We start from the raw sequence: 27,751 nt of genomic DNA on the forward strand, positions 1-27,751 counted from the left end.
AAATAAATCACAAAAATATATCTGTGTTTCAGTGTTCTGCCTATTGTAAAAAAGTAAAGAATGTCACCAATAGTATTATTCCATCTGATGCATTTCCTCAGCAGCAGTGGAAGAACGATGTAAACATTGAACTAAATGGTCAGGAAGGTGGAAATGGAAGGAAGGTCAGATGCAGGGGTTGAAGGACAAACGGAGCTTAAGGCACTGTGCAAAGTGGTTAACATAACAAGGAGAGAAGGCAGAGAATATACGACCTGTAACATGACGACATACATTTCATTTTATGTGAGCATATGAAAGCGTAATGTCCTTCCAGCTGACATTACGAACACGGCAAGTATTGAGGTTTATACATTTTATTATTCATTGCAATGAAATTATATGAAGAAGTATTTTGATATTTTATGTATTCTAAGTGGTGTATTTTTCTACATTGTATACCGGTATTTATTTTATGCAACGTAATGTTTTCAACTGTATGTAATGTGTTTTTATGATGTGAATCTCAAGAATTGTCATTGTTTTAATAAACAAATAGACAATCAAACAAACTAGTTGCAACACATCCTGCTTTTTCCCCAGGATGACCTTTTACAAATGTTAACCATGACATGCTCTAAGTTTAAATGTTAAACGCTTGGGTGAAATGATAAATATTCATGAATAAATTGAAAGAGACATTCTGCATCCTCACAAAATGATGTGCAGGTGCCGGGCTCTGAATACCCAAACTGGCAGTGATTGCCTATTTACAAGAAAGTGTGGAGCTTGGGGAAATTGGTTGAGTTTGTACTGAGCAAGTTTAATTACATTGGCTTGATTTGGTGACACAGAATAGACATTTCAACATATTGTCTGTTTAACATTTGTAAGTTTTTTGGAAATGTTTTATAAGAGGTTGTATCAAATGTAATGTGCCAAGGTATAAGATATTAAATTACATGGATGGTAAAACCTGTAAGCCAAATTACCGGCTGCTGGTGTCCAAGTTATCCCAACATGACCCACAGTTTGAGGTGTCCAAATCCATTTCATATTAATAAAACGAGGAGAATTTTAATATTAATGGTTTCGCTTTTCACGTCTCGAGAAAATCTGTCACTTCAATCTCCCTTAGACTAATTGCGACAACCTTCTTCTCAGCAGAAATATAAAAGTACTGAGACAAAAGTGGCCCCTTGTGACATGACTTTACAGGTACTTCTCCTCCTCTTTTATAACAGCTTCCTTGGCGAATAAAAGGTCTGATTATGGCTTTGATAATAGTGAAGATTTAAAGCTTGGTATCTGCACTGCAGCAGCCGCAAAACTAAAGCCCATTTACCATGTCCAGGGCTTCATTTTAGCACTTGCAGTGTTGCATTTATTGGCTCAAGACAATGGGACAATGGAATAAATCAGAAGATGTTTCAACAGCAAAAATAGAAAGGTAATCTGTTGTCTCCTTGGGCGAAACACAAACGCACCTTTTGGAGATCGACTGATAGGTCAACTATGTTCTGTTTTTTCATAACTAATGCCTATGTTTTATAATCCAGAGCAGCTGATAAACTCTGCTGATATGTTGAGATCAAGATTCAGTCATGTTTAATCGTCAATGATTTGGTTGGGGGTTGGTTTTTTAATCGAGGTGTTCCCTGCTACTCATCAGTCAGAGAAAATTCATGGGATTTGGAGCAGAGTTCAGATTTAGAATGCAGAAATCCAGGCTATTTTTTTGTTGAACTGCATTAATCATCAATCTGTATAATTGTTCAATTTAACTTTTTTATTTTTCATTATACAGTACATAACAAAAGTAGATCAGGTGGGTGGTTCGTCCTGAGCCACAGTCTAAAGAAATCAATACTGAAAGAAAAAGACGATTGAATAAAAAATTCAGATGGCTCAATAGAAGGATTTATTTATTTATTTTAAAATTTACACTGCAAATTAAAATATCCAAAATATAAAATCATAGCATGTCTTCTTTAAATAGATAAAAATGCATAGAAATGACTATTATTGATGGATGTACCAGGATACAAGGTGCAGACTTGTGCATGCTTCAACACACACATAGTCAAGCTTGGTCGCACACTGTCACTAAATCTACTTTCTGAGGTAAAAAAAAAGGAAATGAATAAAGATGTGAAATGTTTTATCTATTAGATCTGAGAGGAACAAAGGCGCTATACAAACACTTGAGTTGAACATTCTGTAGGACTCCAATTAGACATTCTCTGTGAAAATAGCACTGACCTAAATACAGGGCGCTGCACCTACCTTGTGCCCGCGGTAATCAAAGGAATGGTGGATGAATATGCTTTGAATCTTTAGCTTAATAAAAATGCAATAGAAAATCTACCTGGTTACATCAATGAGACTTTGTAGTGTTAAATATACAGTGCCTGTGTAATAAATTATATTGCTCCATTGGTCAATCTGGGGGAAATATTTTATGATGGAGCAGCTAAACCTCTATTCAAGATGGAACATGTTAGAATATAAAAATTGTAATTACATTTTTTTAATCAATATTCAGTTCACAGTGCATTTCTCATGCAGAATCAGTGACACTACACATTAAGAATTACCAGTACATTCAGAACATTTTGTAGTTTGTAGAGGGTTTTTTTCTGTCCTGGGGCTGTGAAGCATTTCTCTGTGACCTGTTCATGAAACTTCTGGCCACACTGCCCTTTGAGGAAATGAAACGTAACAAATTGACTGTTGTAGTTGTATTAGCTTTAAAAGGTTTAAAATGTCAAAACTGTTTTCACTTCATTGCATCTGATCGTCCGTGAACTATGTCACAAATGATTTCCTGCTACACTTCTTTTAAATGTCACTCTATAATACAGAGATAATTCCTATTTTACAAGATGATGAACCCCCTTGTACGAAAACAACTTTGTAGATTTTGTGTAGCGGCCAACAATGTAGAAGGGAGTAAAAGTGAATAGTCCATGTGTAATTATTCATTAAAAGGAGCTTTCCCTGATTTCCCCCCCCCTCCAAGTATTCTAGTAAAATCTGTTTTTTCCCAGCACAGATAAAGTATTAAAGCAGATATTTAGGTGAAAATAAGACTGCAGCATGCTGTGTGTAATTAAAAATATAGTTTTATTTAGTGTGAAGCAGGAGGTCCGCTGTTAGCATGCTAGTTGTTGTTATGCTATGGTCTCTTATAGTTGAGAAAAGCACTCATCAACGCGTGAATAATTAGGATGCTAGGAATGCGTTAGGTAAGGGAGCAAAACCTGAGGACCTCTGCGAAGAGTTAAACAAGAACTGTTCTTCACCTATTTAAGACGGTAAAAATCAGGTATTAAGGAATTAATAAGCAATTTTTTTGAGAATCTTAGACATAGAAATAGGACACTACTCAATGTTCAAGCTGTTACAGAATCATTTCTCTTGTGGTTGTGGTAATGCCATCGCAAAGCTTCATTTCTAAATAATCGCCCTTTCATTTCAAATTGCTGCTGTAAACAGAAACACATGCCATTTAGGAAAGAAAGCTCTGAACTAGTCCCGCAGCTGCACTCGAAACGGGAGATGTTTTCACTCTTTTCAACAACGGCCCTTAAAACTCCCTCATTACTCACTCGCAGTGATGACCCAGAGGTAATTAGAGTGGACTTTGAGGAGGCGTTTAATCCTACTGTGTCTTCCCCTGGTTCTGTTCCACACGTACAGAACAAGAACCTTTTTCTTTTTTTTTTGAGCAGCAATGGGGAAACCCTCGGTCTGAAACAACAGTAACACGAGAAGGCCTGGGCAGGATGGTGAGATTCGCCTGTGTGTCCTGTGGGAGCCCCAGTGGAAACATCAGTCAGTCCGTCAACAAAATTGTATATTGCTCCAGTAAAAGTGTTGTTTGAACTAAGTGAAAAACAACTTCCCAGTAGAATATGGTCGGTACTGTGCCAAGTAAAAGTAGCATGTGTTTTAGCGAGAATCGATTGCACAAACAAGAGTTCTCCCAGTAATTCGTATAAGAAACACAAGCATTCCACAGTAAACTACCTTTTTTCCACTATTCAAATGTATTTAAAGAGAGATATTGATCTTTATATCACTGTAGATCCTTCCCACCTTTGGGGCATACAGCAGTAGGTACACCGCAAATATAGAAGTCACAATTCACCAAGCTTTTTCTATGCAATTACACTAAAAAAGTACAAAACAAAAATTGAGTGCATGATTGATTAACGTTAATATTTGATTGCTACCTCCAGAACGACTCTCCCAAGCACCTGCTGTCATCTCGAGACTCAACGCGAGGCTGGCTCATAACATCATCTGCCTGGGGTCACTCCATCACTTGAACTGACTCACCAAACTCCCAAACCATTCTGGACACAGCACAACCTGTATTTCCAAAGGTCCCTGACTACAAAAAGCCAACTGACCTTCTGTAATACACTTTCAGCCTTACCTTCCTGCGATCAAAAGCTCTGAACATAAAACGGCAGACGGTTTAAAAGCAATGCCAAACCTCAGCCATGGACAGCTGACAGTTAATACTCGGACAGTGAGGAGCGATGACCTTTCTGTTGTGAAATTATTGATGTAAGGCGACCTGGTGGTTTTCTCCGCAGTGTCTCGCAGTGAAAAAGCTGCTGTTGCATCAGACCACTTTGGTGTTCTGTCCTTCTCACTCCCATCAAAGCACAACTTTCATAAGAATAGAACTTCTCCTTCAAAGCAAAAAGACACACGCCGCAAACTGCTGTTCAAAGAATTCACTTTTACACCAAAACTACTCTGCATTTTCTTCATTCATTTTTAATGCCAGTTGCACATTGCTGGTATCTGTCACCATTCTGCTTGAAAGAGTAAATGGTGAAGCCTTGTAGCTGTTTTGTACTTTGCATCCCTTCATACCTGTGCTTTATCCCATTTGTAAGCAGCACGTGAGCTTTTCAAAAGAAACTTGCCAATAAACAGAAAAGTCATGCAGAATGACATATTATTCATAGTTTTTAATATATGTTTTACTGTGCATTTTCAAACACATTCTTATACACTGACAAACCATTCTGACACAGAGATACCCCTTTACCCTCCCTTCTATGACTCTATAGGGCTGTGGTGAACTTACTGTCAGAGAAAGATATGTCCTTGTCAAAAAGTGTAACGCTGTTAGCACAGCTCCAGGAAACAGGAGACCAGTTCAGAAAATAACCAATACTTCTTGATCAGAGAGAGCAGTACTGACCACTGTATTATCACAGTGCTGTATCATTACAAATTAATAGCTAAATGTTTTTTTTATTTTTAGATATATTGAACTATAAACTAAACTGTATGTTTAGTTTATAGTTTATGTTTATTTATGTCACATATTTTAGTCAATGTCTGTTTTTTTTTGCTAAATCCTTTTGAGCGGGCGTCAGACTTTTTCCGCCTTTTTCTTCTTCTTTAGTCCATGAGATCATTCCTACAGATGCCTTCAAGTATTACAGTCTTGACATCTGGAAAGGCTTAACTTTTTTCAATACCAATACTATCTACAGCATGCGACTTGTATGTGTGGCTCCACCCAAAAACACCAGCAGCATGTATTACCGCTGTGATCCCATCCTCCTTGGGTAGTGTGGTACTGTGGTGCGTGGTGAGGACGAGAGGAAGAGGCTAAATCACCCTGATGGCTATAATGACCAATGATGCCTAACGGGAGGAGACGTCTCTAACTGCGTCCGCGGCTCTCTTGTGGCGAACAAATCAATGCCAGCTTGTCCTCAAAATGTCAACTGACAGCAACTCGTAGACTTTAAAAGACAGCCCGGGCGAGGTTATTTCTTAAATGGCTTTAGCAGAGACGTTTTTGCAGCAGCTTTACGTCAATGCTTTGAGCAACGGCAGACGATAGGTGTGACTTACATCCCCAGGAAACGGAATTGAAAGATAGGCTGCAGTGCTAAAGGCTGCAGACACAGAAGTAAATTTAGATGTTTCAAAGTGATATTCCAGGATTTCCGAAGCAGGGTTGTCCTTGAAAAAGTGTACGCGTTTGGAAGGGGGGAGGAAGAAGCAACTTCCAAAAGTGCAGGTCGGTATAAATAATCGGAGCAAAAAATATCTTTAAATCTCAGAGTGAAAGATTTGAATAGTTGGTATGTCAATATTATTTGGTTAATTGTTATTTAGGTCACAATATAATCGGAAAAACAAAAAAATAATAATTGGGAGAATCGTAGGCAGCAACAGTGACTCCAAGAAAGTCAAACCATGTGTAAAGTACTATTTATCTGGCTGTTCTTGTCATTACCTTTTCATTCCGAAAATGTTATTTAATAAAGCAAGACTTGTGAAAGAAAGCCAATTCAATGTCATAGCGCCAACAATGGAGAATAAATGTAAAATTGGGATGATGAAGGAAAAGGTAAAAAGAAAAAAGGCATTCATTCTTTTTTGAACTTTTTGGAAAAAAATTTGTCCTTCGTGGTAATTTGACAACATAAATCAATATATCGATCTGTAATTGCTGCAGAACAAGCAAGTCTCTTTCTCCTCAACTTTAATAGGGGTTACCAAGGGTTGAAAATAAGTATTGCAGGTGGAAGAAAAAGATTTGCAGACCCTATAGAATCCAAAAGAGCAAAAGGGCATGTGCTATACAACAAAGCAAACACATTTATCTTCCCGCATTTTCCATACATTAAACTTTCTGTTAAAAAAATCGGGAATATCACTTGAAGGCCACTTTGACGCTTCTAATCGCCATCTTCACAAGATTGTTTGGACAGCGCAGACAATCTAATCTTTCTAATTAATTCTGTCTGATGCTGTGGCCTGACCAGATGATATCCACCCCATCTAATCCAGGTCATTCTAATTATTTATTGAGCTTCGCCTTGCTTAGAAAATAGACTCAGAGATGTTGATATTCAGGAGGAGAGACAAAGAAAAATGGAGGCCATGAACGGGAAAGATTCATCAAATATTTGAAAACATCGGCCGCTCAGTCGAACTCCCTTTGGGACTTCTTTATTTTTGGAGTTATAGTTCTGTCTAATTAGTAGACTAATCTCTAAATAAACAACTTAGAAGAAAACTGACACGCACTGAAAGGAATCTGCTAATTACCAGACCAGGGAGGAGAAACAAACGAGGAGAACATTGTCGAGCAATCAATTAAACTGAAACCTATACTGTTATTTTTTGACTCATCATTTTAAGATTATTTACATTAAAAACAATACTTATGGGTCTGTTCTCTGACGGTGTATTTCCACAAAGAAGCTGCAGGGGGAGCGCAATTGCTAAAGTTACATACCAGTAGTTCTGCTTTAAATGAATCATTGTTTTAAAAAGGCATATTGGAATTGATGCATATTTGCTGTACGCTCGAAGACTCTTTCAATCACCCCCGCAGTGTTATTATTACTTTATGCACCACTTAGCCTATGGTAACTGCTCGCACAATGCTATTAGAAAAAGCTGATCACAGTGAAGTCTTGGCACGCAACTGCAACCATTTTGTAGTTTGACAGATTATTTTTGCACGTTCAGTTTTAGATCATCATCCACTGAGGCAAGCTTTGAGCCGGGTCAGCAAGGCATTAACCAAAATTTGGCTCCGTTTTTGGTGGAATATTCTGGCTAGAGTTCTGCAACTAGATTTAGGCCACTACTGTTCATACTTCAGGTCCAGCTGGGCTCAAGTGCCGCAGTCTCACAACTATTATGAACCCTGCTGACGAGATCTTGGTTTGTTCACTCAACGCTAATCTCCACTAATGTCGGAAAATCCCACAACAAGCATTACATGGAGTTAGTGCAGTCGATATAGCAACATCAAAGACTACTACCACGCTGCACCAGTGTATTAAACAGTAAGATACTAAAGGCAGAAGTTAGGCAATCAAGGCAGACAAATTGCAAAACTAACAGCAAAGTAAAGAAAAATAATTCTAATAATGGACAATATATCTAGTGGACAATATATCCAGATTAATAATTTACTTACCTTATTTCTTATTCTCCAAGGGCAATATTCATTCAATGATTCACCTTTAGAGTAGCTGTAACTTTTATTAGCAACATTGGGCCTAAGGCAGAACACACCTAAAGCAGTGAGAGTTACGTCTAAAGTCTAAAGTTACACAAACTTCAGGACAACTCACTATAGTCTCTAACACTAATTCACCCGTTTGGGAGTTAAAATATTAGGAAGAAAGTACAAGCTAATATAAGAAGGACTAGCCAAACTCAGAAAGACTGCACAATGCATGCAAACCTTTATGATGTTAAATGGCCCATGGAGCTATTCAAGAAGCACTGCTACAATAAGAAAATGACCAACAAACCCACCGAGAGATACCATTCAAGTAAAGTTCAGTCCGAACATGTTTTTATAGGTACATGTCAGTAAATAAATCATAACTGTCAGACAAATACAACATTAATCTTACACAAAACTTGTCTCTTAAATCACGTTTTCTTGTCCAGGGATACGGATGGAATTATTTTAGATTTAAAATAAAGGTTGAGTTGAATAGATTTTGATATACTTATACTGTAGAAGCGATGTCAAGATTATTCAGTTAATTGATTATCGTGATTATTACGGTCACAATATAATTGTAAGAACCAAAATGTAATTGTGACATTTTTAGAAGCAAAATTAAAAACAGACCTAAATGTGGCTGTTTTTGTCACATTTAACTTATTAGTCTTTCAGAAAATGACTTTGTGTAAAGCTTGAGGAATAGTGTTAGACCAGGGGAATAACATGTTAGACCAGGGGAATACTGTTGTTTGATCACAGTGTTATTATTAGTGAATAATCATTAAATCGTGATGTTTTTTCTCACAATGATCATAACAAAAAAAATGATATCGTGACCTCTCTACTCCATAATAAAATGTCTGTAGGATAATGTTGGTATACATCAGTAAAAAAGAAACCAATTGTTATAATTATCATTACTTGTAAATGACAAATAGTTAAGTAGTCCATAAAAAATATATAGGAGATTAGAGTTAAGACAATCCTTAGGGACACTCAAGACAAAAAAGGTTGGGACCCGGAGCTGCTGTCTCCAACAACCACAACATAATCAGTCCCATGAGGACAAAGCGTCTTAAAATTGCCTATTATTAATGCAGTGGATTATGTTAAACAGCTGCAAGAGTGTAAAAACATCCTGTTGGATTTTGTTTACAGCAGTGAGGATGAGGCAGTGAATGATAAACTCATCAGTCTATCAGCCAGCAGAATAGACACACTTCCTCTTATTGTTTCATCCAAGCAACAGGACTCTATCAAAGGAAGTGACTTGTCTTGTTGCAGCCACAAATAAATACGAATATAAATCACAGAATGCAGACAAATATATGGCGCAAAACATGATAACTTACATTTTGAACACGTGTTTTGGACTATTTTCTGTCGAGAATGTGCACTTCTTGTAGTACATGTTTCGCCACATCACTGCTTTACCACAACTGCACGCGCGCGGGCAGTGATTTTACAGTAATTGAATTAACTACACCCTCGTGGCTTTGAAAATCACCATAAAATAGCGTTTAGAAATGTACACAAACCTTTGCGAACGTTGCTAATTGTTGTATCGGCATTTTCCACGGACGCAGAGAGGCACAAGATGAGAGCGAAGACCCCACGAGCGAAGTTCTCCCGCCGGCGCCACGCTCTCATGATGCCCGCCCGGGTTAGGTGAGGTGAATCCGGCTTGGGCTCTCCGCTCGCACCGCCTGACGCTCGCAGCCCCGGCGGACAGCTCCACCGCGGTGACAGCTCGAAAACACGCGGCAAAAGTGTGCGCAAAAGCGGGAGGGTAAGCAAGGCAAAAGCGAGACAAGACTCCAGCGAGATTTATACTGCAATTCGGATGTTTGAAAAAAAAAAAGTTTCTTGGCGGGTACAGGAGCACAGTGAATGGCGGAGAAGGAGGTGATGGAGTGTGTGTTTTTATGTGTGAAAAGGTGTCGTGGAGACAGAAGTTGCGGGGAGAAGAGGAGAGCAGAGAATGAGGGATGTTGGAGCAGAAGATTGAAGCTGAGGAGCAGCAGCCTCTGCCATGTGCACGGTGAGCTCCGCTGGGTCCTAACGCCTCCGTGTTCCACAGCCCGAGGCTAATCAGCTGACAGACACAAACATCATCACACTGTAGTGCAGTGACCTACAGCAGCAGGGCTGCAGGGAGGGGGAATGATTGAATTATGTGATATGTTGCTGTTATGAACTAGATATTATTGCTATTTTATACTTTTTGACAAGTCATTGTAATCACTTATTCATCCAGGAGTGATCCATTGTAGAAAAAGCTTCAGTTAGTAGTCATCTGGACACAGACTCTCATCCGAAAGTCATTCTCAATCTGCAGAACTAGTCTGAGAACTTTGATATTTTTCCTACTCTGAGTAAGCCCCGGAATTCCTTGTTAATATCCTGTCCCGTTTTGTTTTTGTTTACACTGTGAGATTCATCTGAAACAAATATTCTTTGTTACCCTAACAGCCCTGTAATGGGCAATCGTATTGTTACCTGACTGCAAGGCCCTCAACACTGAGTACCTGAATAGCATCAGAATGGCCATGTCTGATTCTGCCCCATGGGTTCAAAATGCTGCTGTACACTGCCCGTAGATTGAACCTTAAACCTCAATTTATGTTAAAAGAGGGGTTCTCTTTTTTAACAAAATGTCCTCCTCTCACTGTTGTCAAAAGAGTGGTTTGTGGCTTTAAGATGGAGATGCACGGCGCTCTGTAATCGCGTGCCTCCTTTGCTGTTAACACGCTCTTTACAACTCTCCTCACTGCAGTGGATAGAATACACTACATTGCTCTGCGTTTGAGGCAGCATCTTGTCCTTAGGTTGAACCAGTTTTGCCCGGTTTTCAATAAACAGGGATTTCATGTTTCCCAAAAATCCTTTGTAGTTTTTCAGACAGTCCAGACACATAAGGGATAGAGACTCCTGTTCTGTTTCCTCTTTGTCCGTTTTGTCCTGTTTTTTGGCTCTCCATACTTTTTTGAGAGCCCAAGCTGGGTAACCACAGGCTGTTTCCCTCCGAGCTGGTGGGCACTTGGGCTCTGTGTTGTAATGTCCAGATCATCCCCTGCTTGTGCTGTTAGAGTCAAAGAGCAGGTACTTCAAAAATAATAATACATGATAGAATACAGTTTCAATCAAACTCTATCAAACTTCAGCTACATAAGAGATGTTTGATGTCTATCAACCGAAGCAGCAAAAACATATTTATTTGCCATGATCCTGTCACATATTACTGATTTCTGATGGTATGATTGCCACATTTCAAGATTTAACTGCGTAGTCCTCTGCCAAGTTAATCGTCTTAATTAATCTTGCCTAACAACACCAACATGCATTGCCACTAAGACATATTGTATTGCTTTTGGTATTAAACTATAACATACACAGATCTTTACACTCTGTATTGTTCATTGTAAACTGTATATTGATCTGTGACTATTTCATAATAGAAACAGGTGCATTGACTTCCTGTTCAAAACTGTAAACTGATTCTTCAATGTAATATTTCATGTAGCAAGCAGTAGATTTTAATTTTCCTGTTTTATGGTTGAAAAAGGGGTTCTGACCTTTATGACTCGGAATCTGACATTTTTGGAATAATCACAAATACAGAGCAGTGAATGCTGTACAATCCAGGATTGGAACCCTTAATCGTCCACAAACCCATCAAATGGGGGAACACCGCTATAACATGGTTAAAAGCGCACTAAAGTATATACAATTTATGAATGGTAAACATTCAATTCAATCATTTATGCAAATTCCTGCTTAACTTGAGGAGGATGTGCTAAAAAAATATATATATATATATATATTTTTTAACGTTAGTGAACAAAATCAGAGAATAAAAACTATTTAAAAAAATTAGACTGTGTGTACGCTTGAAATATCACCAATTTGATGTATATAACCTAAACTTCATTATTAATTGTCAGATCTAACTTTCAAGATGAAGAAGCTCGCTCGAATCAATTTATCTTCTAACATGGAAATGAATGCTCAGCAGATAATGTGACGAACCATCCCTCATGCTGAAATACCTGTGAGCAGAGATAGTCTTGTCTGTCCTCGCACAGATGAACCAGTGCACAATCCAGGTCTGCTTTGGACTCATCTTTTTAGTCTGCTTCTGCTGTAGGCACAGGGCCACAGATGTCATAGCAATAGTCGGTCCACTGAACTAAAGCTAGACAAACTGTGAAAAATAGTGTAGCACTGTAGCACCAGGTCATTTCTCATTTCTCTATTATTTATTGTTTTCAAGCAAGAATACTGAATGCTTGCTTTGTTTATAAAAATAAAATAAAATAACCAACATTTGCTAAATAAAAGGACAATACAATAAATCAGAAGTGTCTTAGTTTGAGTCTGGATATTTTCTATTTATTGAGTCACACTCCCCAAACCCTTACATTTGAAACCAGAAGCATTTGTCTGAGGTGAGTTTGGATCTTCTTTCTGAGTAGAAGATTAATAAATATAAACTCTCAGCATGCTGTTCTTTTCTCACTGAAGACATCATTAATAATTCATTTTTTCTTGCAGGCATCGCTTTTAAAATAGGTGGAGAAACAACTCTGTGCAATTCTCTTTTATAATAGATCATTTGTACGAACAGATGAACCTCACTGGATGTTTTTCCTGAGCTGCAGTCACTAGACTCACATGCCATGGTTGCCAGTCAAATGACCGATGATTTTAATCAGCGGCTCAGCTCAAATGCTCACAATTGGCCACGGTAAGCGCTGCTGGTTGGTCTTTTGTAAGTCCTTTTTCCGCGCCAGACGTATCGGTTTTCCCCCCCAAGCATCCGAATCAGTCAAGGCCACGTGAGGCCGTGCCCGGACCCTCGGCGCGCATACAGTCCACGTTCTGCGCAGATATCAATGTGACAAGGAGACACATGATGGCTGCAAGACTGACAGCAGCCCTTCTTCGTGTATACGTCTCGCTGTCAGTCCCTGCTCAGCCTCTGGAACCAGCCCACATGGCAGCATAGCAAACCTCCCATGGGAATTACTCTGATGAAGGGCCTTGATAGGAACAGCGGCGCAGCAAGTCAGCAAATGTGATACATGTAGATTTTAGATGACACACCTTGCTATAGGCAATAATCAATCATCCGCGAAAGTCACTTATTTAAAGGAACAGAACGCAACTTCCTGTTCTGAGGAAACACATTGAATACACGTCTTATAGGCCTATGATACAGTATGTTGTTCTTACAGTAAGTGGGTTGGTCTATGAAGAAATGTTTGCACAATATGTGTTTGTTGTTGGTCTATTAGTTATAAACATTGAAAATTGGTATATCCAGTCTTTGCTACACCAAGCGTTCCAAGTAAATGTTTTAAGATTGACACAAGTAACCATTAAATGAATCGAGGCTTGGAAAATACTTCTCCTTTGCCTTTCTCCCCCCTGAAGACTTAAATGTCAAACTAATGTCTTGCACTCTTGCAGTCTGTAAAAGTGGTCCACAACCTCCTCTGTTATTACAGTGTCATCTCTGGTTTAGAGCTGGGTGACAAAGGACCCTTTCACTCAGAGATGTGTCTCCTGAGTTCGATTAGGTTGGAATTTCACATTTCCGGATGGGAGGTTCCAGAGGCCTGCAGGCGTCCCACCCCTTTACATTATAAACATACAATGACACAACCAAAGAGCTCAGAGTAAGCACGTTTAGTATCCCTTCACAATCATGATATCCTTTTTAAGGCCAAAGGAGCACTTTTCTAAGAATATTAGCAGTCCGCTCTGAGTTTTAAAGATATTTGTGATATAATATTTTGAGGATTTTTGGTATCACTTCATCTATTTGTGTACATTCTATTTCAATGGAGCATGAACCCCAGAACTAATAGATCTCATTTTGCACTTTATCAAATTAAATTAACTTTTGCTTTTGGTTGTTGTTTGTTGTTGTTGTTGCATTGCTTTTAATGGCAGTTGGCAGCCAACTGCAAAGGTGCATTTACTGCCCCCTTCTTTAGACTTTATTCATTAGACTTTATTCTTTATTACATTATATTATTACACAAACTAAAAGTCTCTCGGATTTCATAACGTTTTATTAACTAACTTATTATGAGCCAATTAGATCTTAACATTTGTCAGAAAACTGAAACCTGAATATCTTTCTACAGCACTGAGCCTATTTACAAAAGTTTATTAGTAATGTCTGCAAGGTAAATGTCATTATCTCCAAAGCATTAGCGAGGCAATTAACAACATAAATTGAATTTCAGAGTTCAATTTAGATTATGATCTGCAAATGATGGCTGTCCTTCTGTCCTTCTGTGTTTATCTTTGCAGAACTTGATCCAGAAGTTTCTGCAAAAGAAAAAAAAAGCATAAGCACATTGTTTTTCCATGTGTCATCAATGCCTGCGCCTCCAAAGAACTACTGTGCGTCATCACCGCTCAACTACTGCTAAATTGACTTCCACTTCCATCAACCTCGCCCCTAAGGTGACCGAATCATTGTATGTAATCACCTCATATTTACACAATCATAAAAATCTCACCAGCAAACAAAAACGTACAAACTGCAAAACGTAAAAAAAAGTTTACCAGGAAGTAGCAGCACTGCCTTTCTCTCTGCAAGGTTTGAGCGTCGCTAATAGCTTTATCTGAGAGGTGCTGAGGTCGGGCCGCCTTCATAACTGTAATATAACTGCTCCATTTCCCCAAGAAATTCAATATTTTCTTATATACCACTGTTGACAGGGCTATAGGTGATACGCCACACTGCAACACAGCCTTATTCAATAGATTATACGTCATAAATAACATCCAGCACAAACAAAACTGACATATTATACAGCCACGTAATCATAAGGTTCAGTGATTGCACAATTATCCCCAAAAAATTGGAGGCACCTCTTCACATTTTTCATAAAGCACCGAGCTGTCAATGAATTCATTGTTGTGTTTAGGTCATAATGAAAAGATTCACCTTTGGGGAAACCGAGATAGATAGTGTCTAAAACAGCATGTCCTCAACAGAGCTTCTATTTAGCATATGCTTCTTCTCCCTTAAAGGACACGTGGTGGAATTGCTTATGAATATTAACAATGGCATTTCTCATGCATTTGACTGTGTAGACTGACTGACTGAGCGCACGTATGACATCAAACACATCAAAGAAGCAACTGTAAAGGGCTTCAATTGTCCCTTCCCCGCTTGCTGTAATTACAGTTACATGCTTTTTATAATGCTTATAAAAACTCCTGTCAAAGTTCTTTATCTACCGGTAATATATGGGAGCACTCTACTGCTGTTGAACAGTGACCTCTAGTGGAAGTTTTTAAACCAAGGCCCCACAGTGACTGATGACATGGAATTCACGTTTCTCTTATAATATTTACATTTTAACTAAAGAACTATTATTTTGGTATTGAATTATTATTAATTTTCTCATTCACAACATAACATCACTATTGTCTGAAATTGAGCTGGAGGGAAGGCCAGAATTCTATGGTGTTTAACTGACAGATTTTCTTGACCTGGTTTATGGTTCTTATCTCTAAGTTCAACATTTTCTCTCATAAAAAGGTGATTTAAAAATAATAATAATGATAATAATAATATTAATAAAAGATAGCAAATAAACTCAGAAAATTGTAAAATGTTTCAGCTCCAAAGATGTGATTGTTGTCAGTTAAAAGGACTTTTAAGAAATAAGATTACCATTGCTGGTTGGTGGAGCCAAAAGGTTCAAAATTTTTGGACTTCTACATTGGAGATTTCTTTCAAAAACAGTGAATGTGCTGTAGAGTTACAAGATTGTTGAGATTATGACATCACATTCTAGAACCTAATCTGGCCATAGTTTACTATTTCATTTTGAGATAAATGCGACATCTGTAATACACAGATGAATTCACTTTTTAAGATTTTTTTGAAAAAGTGTGAATTAAATTTGAATTGCAGGTGTTTCAGCAGCACAAACCAGAGCACTTCAGAGACCAGGCAATCTCTGTTTATGTGCAGCCATTAAGCGTTAACAATTAGACAGCAACGTTAGGATTTCAGTCACAGCTTCTCAGGGCATTTTCAGAGGTTATTTTTAGCGGTCGATGTGATAACATATTGTAAGATTTGGAAATAGTTACATCCCTATTTTTATGTATGAAACCAGAGAGAACTGCTCCCTTCTGGCAATAATTCAACTTTTTGAAGTCATAATTTCCCCGTACCTTTTTAAAAACTTCTGCTCTCAATCTGTTAGTTTGTGATACAGCTCGTCTTTTTTCCTCCTCCCTCCTCTTGGTCACTTCTGGGAGGTTGTTGTAAATCCTGTGCATAAAGAGGCAATATAAAACAATAGAGTGAGACTACGGCACTGAAGCGAGTGAGCCTGTGCCAACAGCAGGGCTGGCACATCGCAGACGACAGCGAATTATCTAGTTCTAGTTCGACCGCAAAACCTGGATGCACTGATAAACAGGTCTCACACACTCCCCCCTTTCAGTCCTGCAACTCCTGCCAATTTGTTTCGAGATCCTCGCAGTCGGATAACGTCGAGTTTGAAAAAAAATAACCACGCGCTGGAATCATCTGATCAACAGTGCTTTGCCAGATAAGACCAAGGTGGGGAAAGAGTAGATAAGGTGGTCACAGCGTGGCTTATAATGCCTGTCAAGTCATTGCCTTTTGTGTCTTAGATATCTAGAATTCTGGAGGAAAAATAACAAACACATTTGATGGAAAGGATTGTATGTGAGAAGAAAGAAAGAGGAGGGGGAGACTGACAGGTTTGAAACTCACCGTCTGGACCTCAGCTGCATCTCTCTGCCCGATATAGTCCGTTCTCTCGGCTTGAAAAGGTTATCTAAGAAACACACACGGATACGCACACAAGAATAAGAAATCAGCATTAACATGTAAATTACGCAAGGCATCGCCAATACAAAGGGACAGGGAGGGATGTCTTCTTTACAGGTAGCGACGCATACAGTACAGGGCAATAAGCGTACATGTCTGCAGTCAGCATCAGTTTAAAGCTGTGTGCAGTTACTGTCAATAATAAAGCGTATTCTTTCTAATTACCTGTTCACTATTATGGCTTTAAAAAGCAGTGGCAGTCCAAAACAACAGATAATATTGTAAGTACATGTAAAATCAGTCAGTCCTCATTAGCATAGACCTTTACAAGAGCAATTACTGTGCCAAAGTGCTTTCCATGTCTGCAAAAAAGTCGTATTACTAGTTAAGCAAAATAAATTATGCACAATCTGGTGATAGTAAGATTTGTGACACTATATAAAGCAATTAGGGCTCTGGAATTAGTATTTTGAAAGGCATTTCAGTGCAGGTACAGTGATCAGTAAAAGTAATGCAGCATTTTAATCATCATATTGGACATTTGGCAGTTTATAAAAGAAATGTAAATTTATACAATTTATTTCTTAACATGTTTTTCCCCGGGGAAGGCAAAATTTACCATCTGAATGATTACAAATCCCATTAGCCTAAATACAGATTCTTTATGATTTCAAATAAATAAAACTGCCTATAAATTATAAACGTAATGACTCAATAAAAGACCAATAGTTTAGGATTATTTTATTTCTTCATCTGAAATGCATTTTAGCTTTGGGTTTTATGCGTTCTGGGAAAGATTCCTCCTGCTGCTGACCTTGTTTAACTCCAGAAAACCAATTGTCTTTGCCTTGATAAAGATTAATTAGGTAGAAAACAGTTGAAGCAGAGGCTCTGGACCTGCATTTGCAGACATAAAGCTGTAAGAAGAGCTCAGATGTGTAATGCTGATAGTGGCCAGCAGAGAGCAAAGTTGGATCGCTGCCACACTGACAGAGGAGGAGGAGGATGGGCTTCTCTGGAGCAGCTGTGGATGTCAGGAGGGTTGAATTGAATGTAGATGTGGAACCATGACAGACCTCTCTGCCACTTATTCTATTTTTATTTCAATGAATTATAGATGACTGGAATGTCTGGTTTGGTAAGATTTTGGTTCGTCTCAAGTAAGTAAAATATATTTTGGCAGGCTTGTCTTTGATAATTAATGAATACATCTTATTGCCTCTAGACTAATATCCATAATTGTATGTATCAATAAAAATAAAAATGTCACAGCTTATCAAATACACTCTCAAGTCTAAAGTTACATTAATTTTTTTGAATAAATGTATTTTAAATAATATATACACTCTGAATAAGAATGACCTCAGTGACCAACGGTTTGGCGGACTCGACTAAAAACTGCAATATTAAGGTAACCTCTGACTAGATCATTTGTTAAAGCTAATCAGTGTACCAGTAATGTTAGTTATTATTCTGTAAAGTGTCAAAACAAACTCTTGGTGTTTCTGTGTCTTTCAGGAGGTATTGCAGCTCTCACCGCTAAGTGGATCCGGTGTGGTGCAGTTCCTCCTGTGTCTGCCTCGATCTTCCCCGAGGCCATGCACCGGGCCTGGGCCAGAGTCACCATGGGCTCTCCTTGCCCTGGCCCTATGCACCAGCTTCTTCAACCTGCACTGAGAACGGCTGATGAAGTCTGGCCGGAACAGCTCCAAAGCATCCTGAAGAACACAACCGCACAAGAATATAAATACAGTAAGTGCCTGAAAGGTTAGCACAATCATGTTTTGCAGGATTTGTTGTCAAAGCTTTTCAAGTAGAAAAGACTGACACAACAGACGGTGACAAATAAGTGATGTGCAATGAATAGTTGATTGACTAGAAACATTTCGATCCCTTGGTGGTAGTAAGAGGATGCTGGAGAGGATGTGGACGCTGGTGGTTTTACTGCTGCAGTGAAGGGTTGTGGCATGCAGTTGATTTGACTGAGTGATGCAACAGAAATAATTATTTTATATAAATGGGACTATAAACAATAATATCGCTAACCGCAATAAAAAAATAATAATTGTCTGAAACATTTTGTATAATTGTGATCATCGCCAACATAAAAAGCTACTTATCTACGATGTTCTCTTCAAGATCATTGTAGTTTTAACCTATGACAAAGTAGTATTAAAAGAAAGACAGTTTGAGCTGACGCAGAAGTGGACACGAGAGTGGACGAGACGAGCGATGCGATGCGCTCCGTTGCGCTAATAAACAAACGCACGTGTGTGTTGTATCAGTCCGCACGGCGCACTTCCGCCTGCGTTCTCAAATCGCCGAAAAATCGTCCATACCACCTTTAATATAATTGTTACTCGCAATTATTTTGACCTTGATAAGGGTGTTCCAATATTGCAGTATCACCCCATGTCGTCACAGCTGTTTGTTTGAGAGGCAAAAATGGGGTTTCAGTGGCTCAGAGTGTGTCCATGAACCTGGAGAGGACGCTTTAATCTCAGCTTTGACAAGTGCATGTTGTTTTTTCTCTTTGGGCAGGACACCTCTCTCACATATCTATATAAGAATGAGCTGTGTGTGTGGGTGGTGATGCAGATGTACAGCTTTTGTCAGGGTAACAACCAGAGGGCTTTGGCTACAGGTGTAAAACAATTTCCACTTGTGGATGCATAAAAGTAATTCTGATTCTGAACTTACCATCACCAATTGTGGATATTTACATGGCTGTACTTTGAGATAGAGGCTTTGTCAAGCATGTGAAGTGCACTACAAATGTAAGCTATTATAATTATTCCAGTTAGAAGGTTCATTGTTGACAGAAACAGACAGCAAACATAGGGATGAGTTATAAAAGCATAACATAAATTATTATTATTAAACTTCTGCTTCATCATAATGTGTTCCTCATTGATGTATATGCAAAATATAAATTTGACTTTGATTGCGTTTTTATTGACACTCTACATTTTTCATGAGCTTCCCTTCTAATAAAAGATACTTTGTAATTACCAAAGATGTGCAGCTGGCAATATTTCTTTGGAGAAGCATTGGTTTATAGTTATAGTCACCAAGGGGAACAATAAATGAGCAGATCATTTTGTAAAACATGAAATATTGACTGTATAAAGTTTCATGGAGAAAGAATTGTAGTCCTTACAATATTGTATCAGAATAATGATGCACACTAGTCGGTGTAATCCCTCATTCGTCCAGGAGTGTTCCATTGTAGAAAGATTCTGTTGTATCATCTGGACAGTATTTTTAGAAAAATACTAAGATGTTTTGACTCTCATCCAAGAGTCATTCTCAATCTGCAGATCGAGTCTGGGAACTGATGTTTTTCTGCAATAATGCACACTACTTATAGAGCTTTTTTAGACACTCAAAGACTCTTAACATTGTATTATTAATTCCTCATGTGATGGTAGTAAGCTACTATTGTAGTCACAGCTGCCCTGGGGCAGACTGACTGAAGCGAGGCTGCCAATCTGCACCATCGGCCACTCCGAACAACACCAGCCATTCCACTCACACCTGATCACACAAGGCTGAAGTGTCTTGCCTAAGGGCACAATGACATTTCTTCGTAACCTGCTTCCGAAGAGTGCACACGCTTTTTTGCTCGCTCCGCTTGCTATCGCTGCTTTCCTTATTTATTTTGCTTTTTAATCAGTTTTTGTCTTCCAAACATTTTTGCTTTAGACTTTTTCAAGTAAACCAAGGATTTTAAGAACATTTTTCCAGTTTTAACGACATATCTGACGCCAGCGACATGTCCGGGAGAAGAAGTGAGAAAGACTGTGAACGCTGTCGGAAATATCAACAAGAAATTAATGAGCTGAAAACACGGATATTTGTTTTGGAATCTGAAAAAGTTCTTCACGATACCATTCCTGTGTCAACCGACGGTAAGAAGAGCGCACTTTTTACAAGAAAAACTGCTACTTTCAACCTAAACCGCAGTGACTCTGTGTCGTTTCCAAAACTGTCTAAAAACCAGAAAGACCAGGCTGTGTCTTGGAACAAACTTGGAGCAAAGCCTAAACGATACAAAGATAACGTGAAGTCACCTAAAATACAGCTCACCAACAGATTTTTACCACTTTCAGAGATGGAATTAAATGAAAAAAGGAAAGATGACGTGGCCAAAATACAGCGAGGAGGATCTGTGCCAGGAGCCAAGGTCAAGATTGTTTTAGTTGGGGACGGCGCGATAAGTCACGCGACGCATGAAAAGATAAACACACATTCTTTTCCAAGCGCCACTGTTTTTGAGATAACGTCACTCCTTCCAAATATTATGGCTAAGCATGGAGGAGCTAAACAGCTGATTGTGCACGTGGGTGCAGTGGACATGCGGCGGGAACAGACTGAAGTTTTGAAAAAAGACTTCTTGAAGTTATTCGACGTGCTTGATAAAATGGAAATCAAAACTTTCATAAGTGGACCTCTTCCAAACATCGACAGGAGGATAAACAAGTTTAGCCGGCTTCTTCAGCTGAACACATGGCTGTCCAAAGAGTGTTCCCCGAGAGGACTACACTACATTGAGAACTTCTATCTATTCTGGAAACGAGAGGACCTGTTTAAGAGAAATGGCCCCCACCTATGCAGAGGTGGAGTGAGGGTGCTGACAGAGAACCTGCTCCACGCTCTGAGGCATTGGACTGGGCCTGGACAGGGTCCTGAGCAGATAGTTAGAGAAGAGAGGAATGAGAGAAGAATTCCTGCTCCCTCAGCCAGAGACCGAGCCAATGTTTCAACATCAAAAGCACCACAACCTCAGCCTCCACCAAAGGATTCATCAGCAGCTGCTCCACCACCACCAGCAAAGGATTCAGCTCCAGCTGCTCCACATTCACCTCCACCGCCTCCAGCAAAGGAACAATCTTCAAAGGCCTTGGACCCATCTGTGACAAGCCCAACAACATCCCTGTCATCGCCCCTGCCTTCACACCAGCCCTGGGTTCCCCCTGCAACATCTACTCCCACTAAAGATTCATCATTCTCCTTCTCATCTCCACTCTCACCCATGGGCCTTCCCAGCCATTTTGAAAGTCTGATCAAATCAGGCATTAAGATGGCTCCACTCACGCCCAATATAGCAAGGGCTATGCCGACTACACCAACAAAAGCCCCACCACCCATCCCCCCTCGCCTCTCACCTGGTCCCAAACTCTCCTTGGCTACAAAAGCCCCACCACCCATCCAACCTCGCCTTTTACCTGGTATCTCCCATAGCTAGGATGCACTGGGTCTCAGCGTTGCCGGGACTTATTGTCACATTAAAAATCAAACCAACCCGGGGCCCTATGTAAAAAGAGCCCCCCCTAGTGCTATTTCTGTAGTAACATCATCACACAGAGGGAAAAACAAAATGCGAGTCAGGCCCAATCTGAGAAATGTGATTCATATTCCCTGTGAAAAGATAAAGCCCAGTCCCACTGAAACTAGTCTGAAACTTGCTGTGCTAAATGTCAGATCCTTATGTAACAAATCTCTCTTAATTAATCATTTTATTTCTTCTTATAATCTTGATTTTATGTTTTTAACTGAAACATGGCTTGACAAAAACACAGGAAATGTAGTTCTGATAGAATCTGCTCCACCCAACTTTAAGTTTGAATCTGAAACACGAGAAAACAAAAAAGGGGGTGGAGTCTGTGCTGTCTTTAGAGATGAAATAATTACCCGCAGGTTGTCTTTTGGGGTGTTTTCATCATTTGAGTATGTATCCTTTAAAATGGAGCTAAAACGGTCTCCATCCATTCTCTTCATTGTTTTATACAAGCCTCCCCAGCACTGCCAAAGTTTTATTGATGATTTTACTGAGATGCTTTCAGTCATATGCACAGACTTTGATGGTTTGGTCATTACAGGTGATTTCAACGTGCATGTTGATAATATTTGTGACAGAAACGCTAAAGAGCTTGATGCTGTCCTTGAAACCTTCAGTCTTACTCAGCATGTGAGAGGCCCCACCCACAGCAAAGGACACACTCTAGATCTCATAATTACAAAGGGGGTAAATATTTCAAATGTTAATGTGATCGATGTTGCTCTGTCTGATCATTTCTGTGTCTTCTTTGACCTGTCTGTTTCTCCCCAACCTCCGGTTGGTCCTGCAGTTGTTCAGAGGAGACACATAAGTGACGGCACAGGTGCACTGTTTATGGAAATGATAAACTTTGAAAATGTCTCATGTTCTAATGTAAATGATTTGTTGAACTCTGTTACATCTAGTGTTTTGAATGTTCTGGACACCATCGCCCCTATAAAGGCTAAAATGGTTAAAAATAAGCAGAAGGCGCCGTGGAGAAATGATGATTCGGTCAGGGCACAGAAAAGGGAGTGCCGCAGGGCCGAACGGAAATGGCGCAAGTCAAAGCTCCAGGTTCAAAAAGAGATTTACAAAGAAAAGCTGAACATGTACAACCTAATCTTATGTAGAACTAGGGAAAGATATTTTTCTGAAATAATTGGAAGCTGCAGTAACAACTCGCGTGTCCTGTTTGCCACAGTAAACAGATTAACAAACCCTCCAGCTCAGCTGCCGTTAGAACTCATTTCCACATCCAAGTGTAATGAGTTTGCATTATTCTTTAATGACAAAGTTCAGGGCATTAAAAATGCTATAAATCCGACAATGCAAAAAATTACCCTAAAACCACCAAGACACTTAGAGCTAACTCACTTTGCACCAGTAACTGACAAAACTGTCCATGAGATCATCACCAGTCTGAGTTCATCTACATGCTGCCTTGATGTGTCACCCACCAGATTTCTAAAGTCTGTGCTGAACAGTTTGTTAGCACCATTCACTCACATAGTTAACATGTCGCTTCAATCTGGAACATTCCCAATGTCTTTGAAAACTGCGGTCATAAAGCCTCTCCTAAAGAAGAGCAGTCTTGATGCCGCAGTACTGAGTCATTACCGGCCCATCTCTAATCTGCCATTTTTGGGCAAAGTCCTTGAAAAGGTTGTTTACCAACAGCTCACAGATTTCCTCTTAATAAACAACTCATTTGATGTTTTTCAGTCAGGTTTTAGACCTCATCACAGCACTGAGACTGCTCTTGTCAAGGTGACAAATGACATCCGCCTGAACACTGACACGGGCAAAGCCTCAGTCTTAATTCTGTTAGATCTGAGTGCTGCTTTTGACACTGTCGATCATGGGATTCTCTTACAGAGACTAGAGGACTGGGTGGGCATCACTGGCACTGCCCTAAACTGGTTAAGGTCCTATCTGGAAGACAGGAAGTACTTTGTTGAAATTGGTAGCTGTGTCTCAGACCACATGACCCTGACCTGTGGAGTGCCCCAAGGGTCAGTCCTGGGTCCCCTTCTGTTCAACCTCTACATGCTGCCGTTAGGTCAGTTGATACGCAGTGAAAATGTGTCCTATCACAATTATGCAGACGACACTCAGATCTATGTTTCACTATCGGCAGGTGACTATGGACCAGTAGATTCACTCTGTCACTGCATCCAACAGATCAGTTTGTGGATGCAAAACAACTTTCTCCAGCTGAACTCAGACAAGACTGAAATAATCGTTTTTTGCCCACAGAAACAAAGAGAAAGTGTTAGCGGTCACCTCCAGAGTCTCGCTCTAAAACCTACAAACCAAATTAGAAATCTGGGGGTAATAATGGACTCAGACTTGAACTTTAATAGCCACGTCAAATCAATAACATCAGCAGCTTTTTACCATCTAAAAAACATTGCCAAAATCAAAAATATAGTGTCAAAACCAGATTTAGAGAGACTTATCCATGCGTTTGTCTCCAGTAGATTAGACTACTGTAATGACCTGCTCACTGGCCTCTCCAAACGAGCTGTAAAACAGCTGCAGTACATCCAGAACGCTGCTGCTCGGGTCCTGACCAGAACCAGGAAGTATGATCACATTAGTCCTGTTCTCAGGTCTCTGCACTGGCTCCCTGTGGCTCAGAGAAGAGACTTTAAAGCAGCTCTGCTTGTGTACAAGTCTCTCCATGGCCTAGCACCAAAGTACATCTTGGATATGTTAGTGCCATATGAACCATCTCGGACTCTGAGGACCTCAGGGACCGGCCTCTTGCTGGTGCCCAGAGTCAGGACAAAACATGGGGAATCTGCGTTTCAGTTTTATGCAGCTAAAATCTGGAACAGTCTTCTTGAAGATGTGAGACAGGCTTCTACTCTGACAATGTTCAAATCTAAGCTAAAAACAGTTTTGTTTAGCTGCGCATATGACTGAAAGGATTTTTTCTTTGCACTCTTCTCTTTTGTTTGTGATTTTATTAGTTTAGAAAATCAGTTGGATTGATAATTTTTAATTTAGTTAATTTTATTGTATTTCTGTTTCTGTAATTTCTTTGTGATTTGAATGCATTTTTCCTGCTGTGAAGCACTCTGAATTGCCTTGTGTATGAAATGTGCTCTACAAATAAACTTGCCTTGCCTTGCCTTCTAGCGCCCCACTGTGGCACTTTGTTTTCCAGCAGTCTCCCATTCAATGCTAACCTGGACCTGCTGAGCTTCCAAGAGCTGAAGGGATTGGGCATTGGAAAGCAGGTATGGCCATTAAAGCACAATAAATAGCCTTAGCTGTAACTCAAATTCAGGATATTTGGAAAGTGACCAATAAAAAAATGTAAATAAGAGTTGCAGATGTACAATATGCTGCATGTCTGAGCAGCAGAAGCATTATAGCAGTTTAATCTCTGCCTCTGACTTTAAAACATTCCCTTAGTTGCAGTAAGAAGAAAGCAGCAGGAACAGTGTCTGAAATACTTTCTCTTGTGAGTGTTTGGTCGTCGTGTGCTAGCTCTGGGTGTCTGGTTATAAACACTGGCTGGAACCTTGAGGAAGCCCTTGTTTTTTATGATTCTTCTGGCATCAGTGGAGCCAGGGCTGGATTATTTTTGGATGGTTGCATAAGCAAATGGGGATCCCTAGGGGAAAGTGGGTACATAGCATAGCCATGCATGCAATGTCTTAATTACTTTTTAATTATGAATTACTCATTTAATGGAAACAGTGCATGTTAATGAACATACATGAGACACATGCATGGGTGAACAGGTTTACAGGATTAAAAAGGACACAGTCCTTGCCACTTATTCTGATCGTACAGGAAATTGAAAACTATAAATAATATACTCTTGGATCGATACCAAATATCAATATATTGAGGTATGAAAAAGTATTGATTCATATATAATATCAATACATTCGTTATATTATATAATACCGGTATCGAATAGATATTTCAATATTTGCCATAGCCTGGTATCGAACTGAAACAAAAATGTCTGGTATTGCTCATCACCAGTAGATAATAGCTAGAGAAGCGAAGGGGCTTTGGCTGCTTTATACTTTCTCTAAAATTACATAAAGTAAGTTGATAGGATTTATATGATGTATCACTTTTGAGTTGTATATAATGTATTAATGATTTTTTTTAATGTGTGTCATAGTTTAAGATAATTGTGACTTAAACCATGCGTAGTGCTTAATGCTTAAGTTAAGTAGACTGCCTAATGCTGATTGGTTTTTGACTTAAGTTTTGAAAAACGGCAATAAAAAAAGAGTGAATATTTTGTGTTCAGATAATTTAATTTCCTGTTAGCTGCTTTCATTGTGCCTTTCTCTCCCTCTCTCGCTGCTTTCATTGTGCTTTTCTCTCCCTCTCTCTATTTCCTCTGTTGTATATATTCATTCAACAGGCAATTATTTATGAACTAATCTCATAAAAAGCATATAACTCCTACTTGGAGGCTGAGACTCTTGGTCGCTGCATCCACAGTGTCCTCCTTCAGCCGGGAATGATAATAGCAGGTCTTGTGCATTTTCAAAGATGCATCTCTATTAGGCTTGATGCTACAGTCTTCCTCCGCCAGCTTCTTCTCACCACTTTGTTTGTCCCATGGTCCAGCATACACTTGGGAGACACATATAGAGAAAAAACAGATAAAAAACATGAGTAATGAGTGGGTTTCATGTTTTTACTATGTTAGAGGACAGGTACAGACCTAATGAAATAGCCCTATACTCTGTCTCCCATTCCAGACTGACTTATGGCACAATTTTCGTTCCCGCACACCATCCCAGCTTTTATGACCTGGAGAAGCCAGGAAAATGAACAGACCTTGTACTGACCCTGCCACACATACACACACCGCTAAGGTATACTCATGCACGTAGAATAAGAAGAGATGAATAATGTAGAAGATGACAATGCATCCGTCCAGCACCGCAGTCTTATCCCTTCTGCAGTTGTATACATGAGGCTGAATGCCGGTAGTCGCTACGTGGTATGTAAGTAGAGAAACACACTAGTTTGACACGACTGGCCTGGAGGCATACAATTAAATGGCACAACCCCAAGGTCTATTTAGAAGGTTGGGATGAATTTGAATACAATGAGTTATATAACACTAAAAGGTAAATTGGTTTAGTGAAGGTAAATAGTGTTTTAGAAAAGAAAATGACTTAATATGTAAACACAAAGTACGGAATAGGGAATGAGTTGCTTGTGTTGAGTTTATGCATTCTTACAGGAACATTTAAATATCTAAATATAAGAAGTACATGGAATATTATTCTGATATATTACAAAATATTTTAGTTTATTTCAGTTTCCTTTTCTAAGCACCATTTTGAGGACTTTTGACTTTTCATTATTGGAAATATTAGTTAATGTCAATGCAAACAAACGGTCCTAATTTTCCATGATTTTGTGGTAGTGTGAAAGCAGTGGCTGTTGGGTATACTTTGTTTGTGTCCTTAGGCAAGTCACTTTCCTCCAGTCTCCATGTACGCTGGTGTATGAATGTGTGTCCCAAATATCCCAGTAGACAAGCAATAATAGCATGGCTTTTAAATAGTTAACAATAACTAACCATAAAAGCAGT

General features: G+C 39.3%; 2 protein-coding genes across 3 annotated transcripts in view; both read right to left on the minus strand.

Annotated features, from left to right (window-relative positions):
• adam12b (ADAM metallopeptidase domain 12b) overlaps nucleotides 1-9,792 on the minus strand; it is a 104,991-nt gene extending 95,199 nt beyond the window's left edge. For both annotated transcript variants that reach the window (XM_072437086.1, XM_072437085.1), the window contains exon 1: nucleotides 9,541-9,792. In XM_072437086.1, coding sequence (XP_072293187.1) covers nucleotides 9,541-9,652 — 112 coding nt within the window. In that variant the 5' untranslated portion in view covers nucleotides 9,653-9,792. The remainder of the gene's footprint in view (nucleotides 1-9,540) is intronic.
• Nucleotides 9,793-14,097: 4,305 nt separating this feature from the next.
• On the minus strand, nucleotides 14,098-26,774 carry cunh10orf90 (chromosome unknown C10orf90 homolog). The gene is made up of 5 exons (XM_072437250.1): nucleotides 26,609-26,774; nucleotides 18,379-18,559; nucleotides 16,785-16,848; nucleotides 16,214-16,313; nucleotides 14,098-14,344 (listed from the first exon to the last, which is right to left on the minus strand). Exons 1-5 carry the CDS (start codon nucleotides 26,684-26,686, stop codon nucleotides 14,315-14,317), a joined length of 453 nt encoding a protein of 150 aa, XP_072293351.1. The 5' UTR covers nucleotides 26,687-26,774; the 3' UTR covers nucleotides 14,098-14,314.
• Nucleotides 26,775-27,751: the final 977 nt, after the last annotated feature.

Source organism: Eucyclogobius newberryi, unplaced genomic scaffold (assembly GCF_026437365.1).
Source record: "Eucyclogobius newberryi isolate DKJ021-1_F unplaced genomic scaffold, fEucNew1.0.hap1 SCAF_8, whole genome shotgun sequence".
In the NCBI taxonomy this organism is placed as follows: domain Eukaryota; kingdom Metazoa; phylum Chordata; class Actinopteri; order Gobiiformes; family Gobiidae; genus Eucyclogobius; species Eucyclogobius newberryi.

Coding starts and splice junctions, on each gene's coding strand:
- cunh10orf90 (XM_072437250.1), bottom strand. CDS start 26,686: ATGCACAAGACCTGCTATTATCATTCCCGGCTGAAGGAGGACACTGTG. Junction 18,560..26,608: donor CCAAGAGTCTCAGCCTCCAA/GTAGGAGTTATA, acceptor TGTGTTCTTCAG/GATGCTTTGGAGCTGTTCCG. Junction 14,345..16,213: donor GAGCAGAAGTTTTTAAAAAG/GTACGGGGAAAT, acceptor TTTCTTTTGCAG/AAACTTCTGGATCAAGTTCT.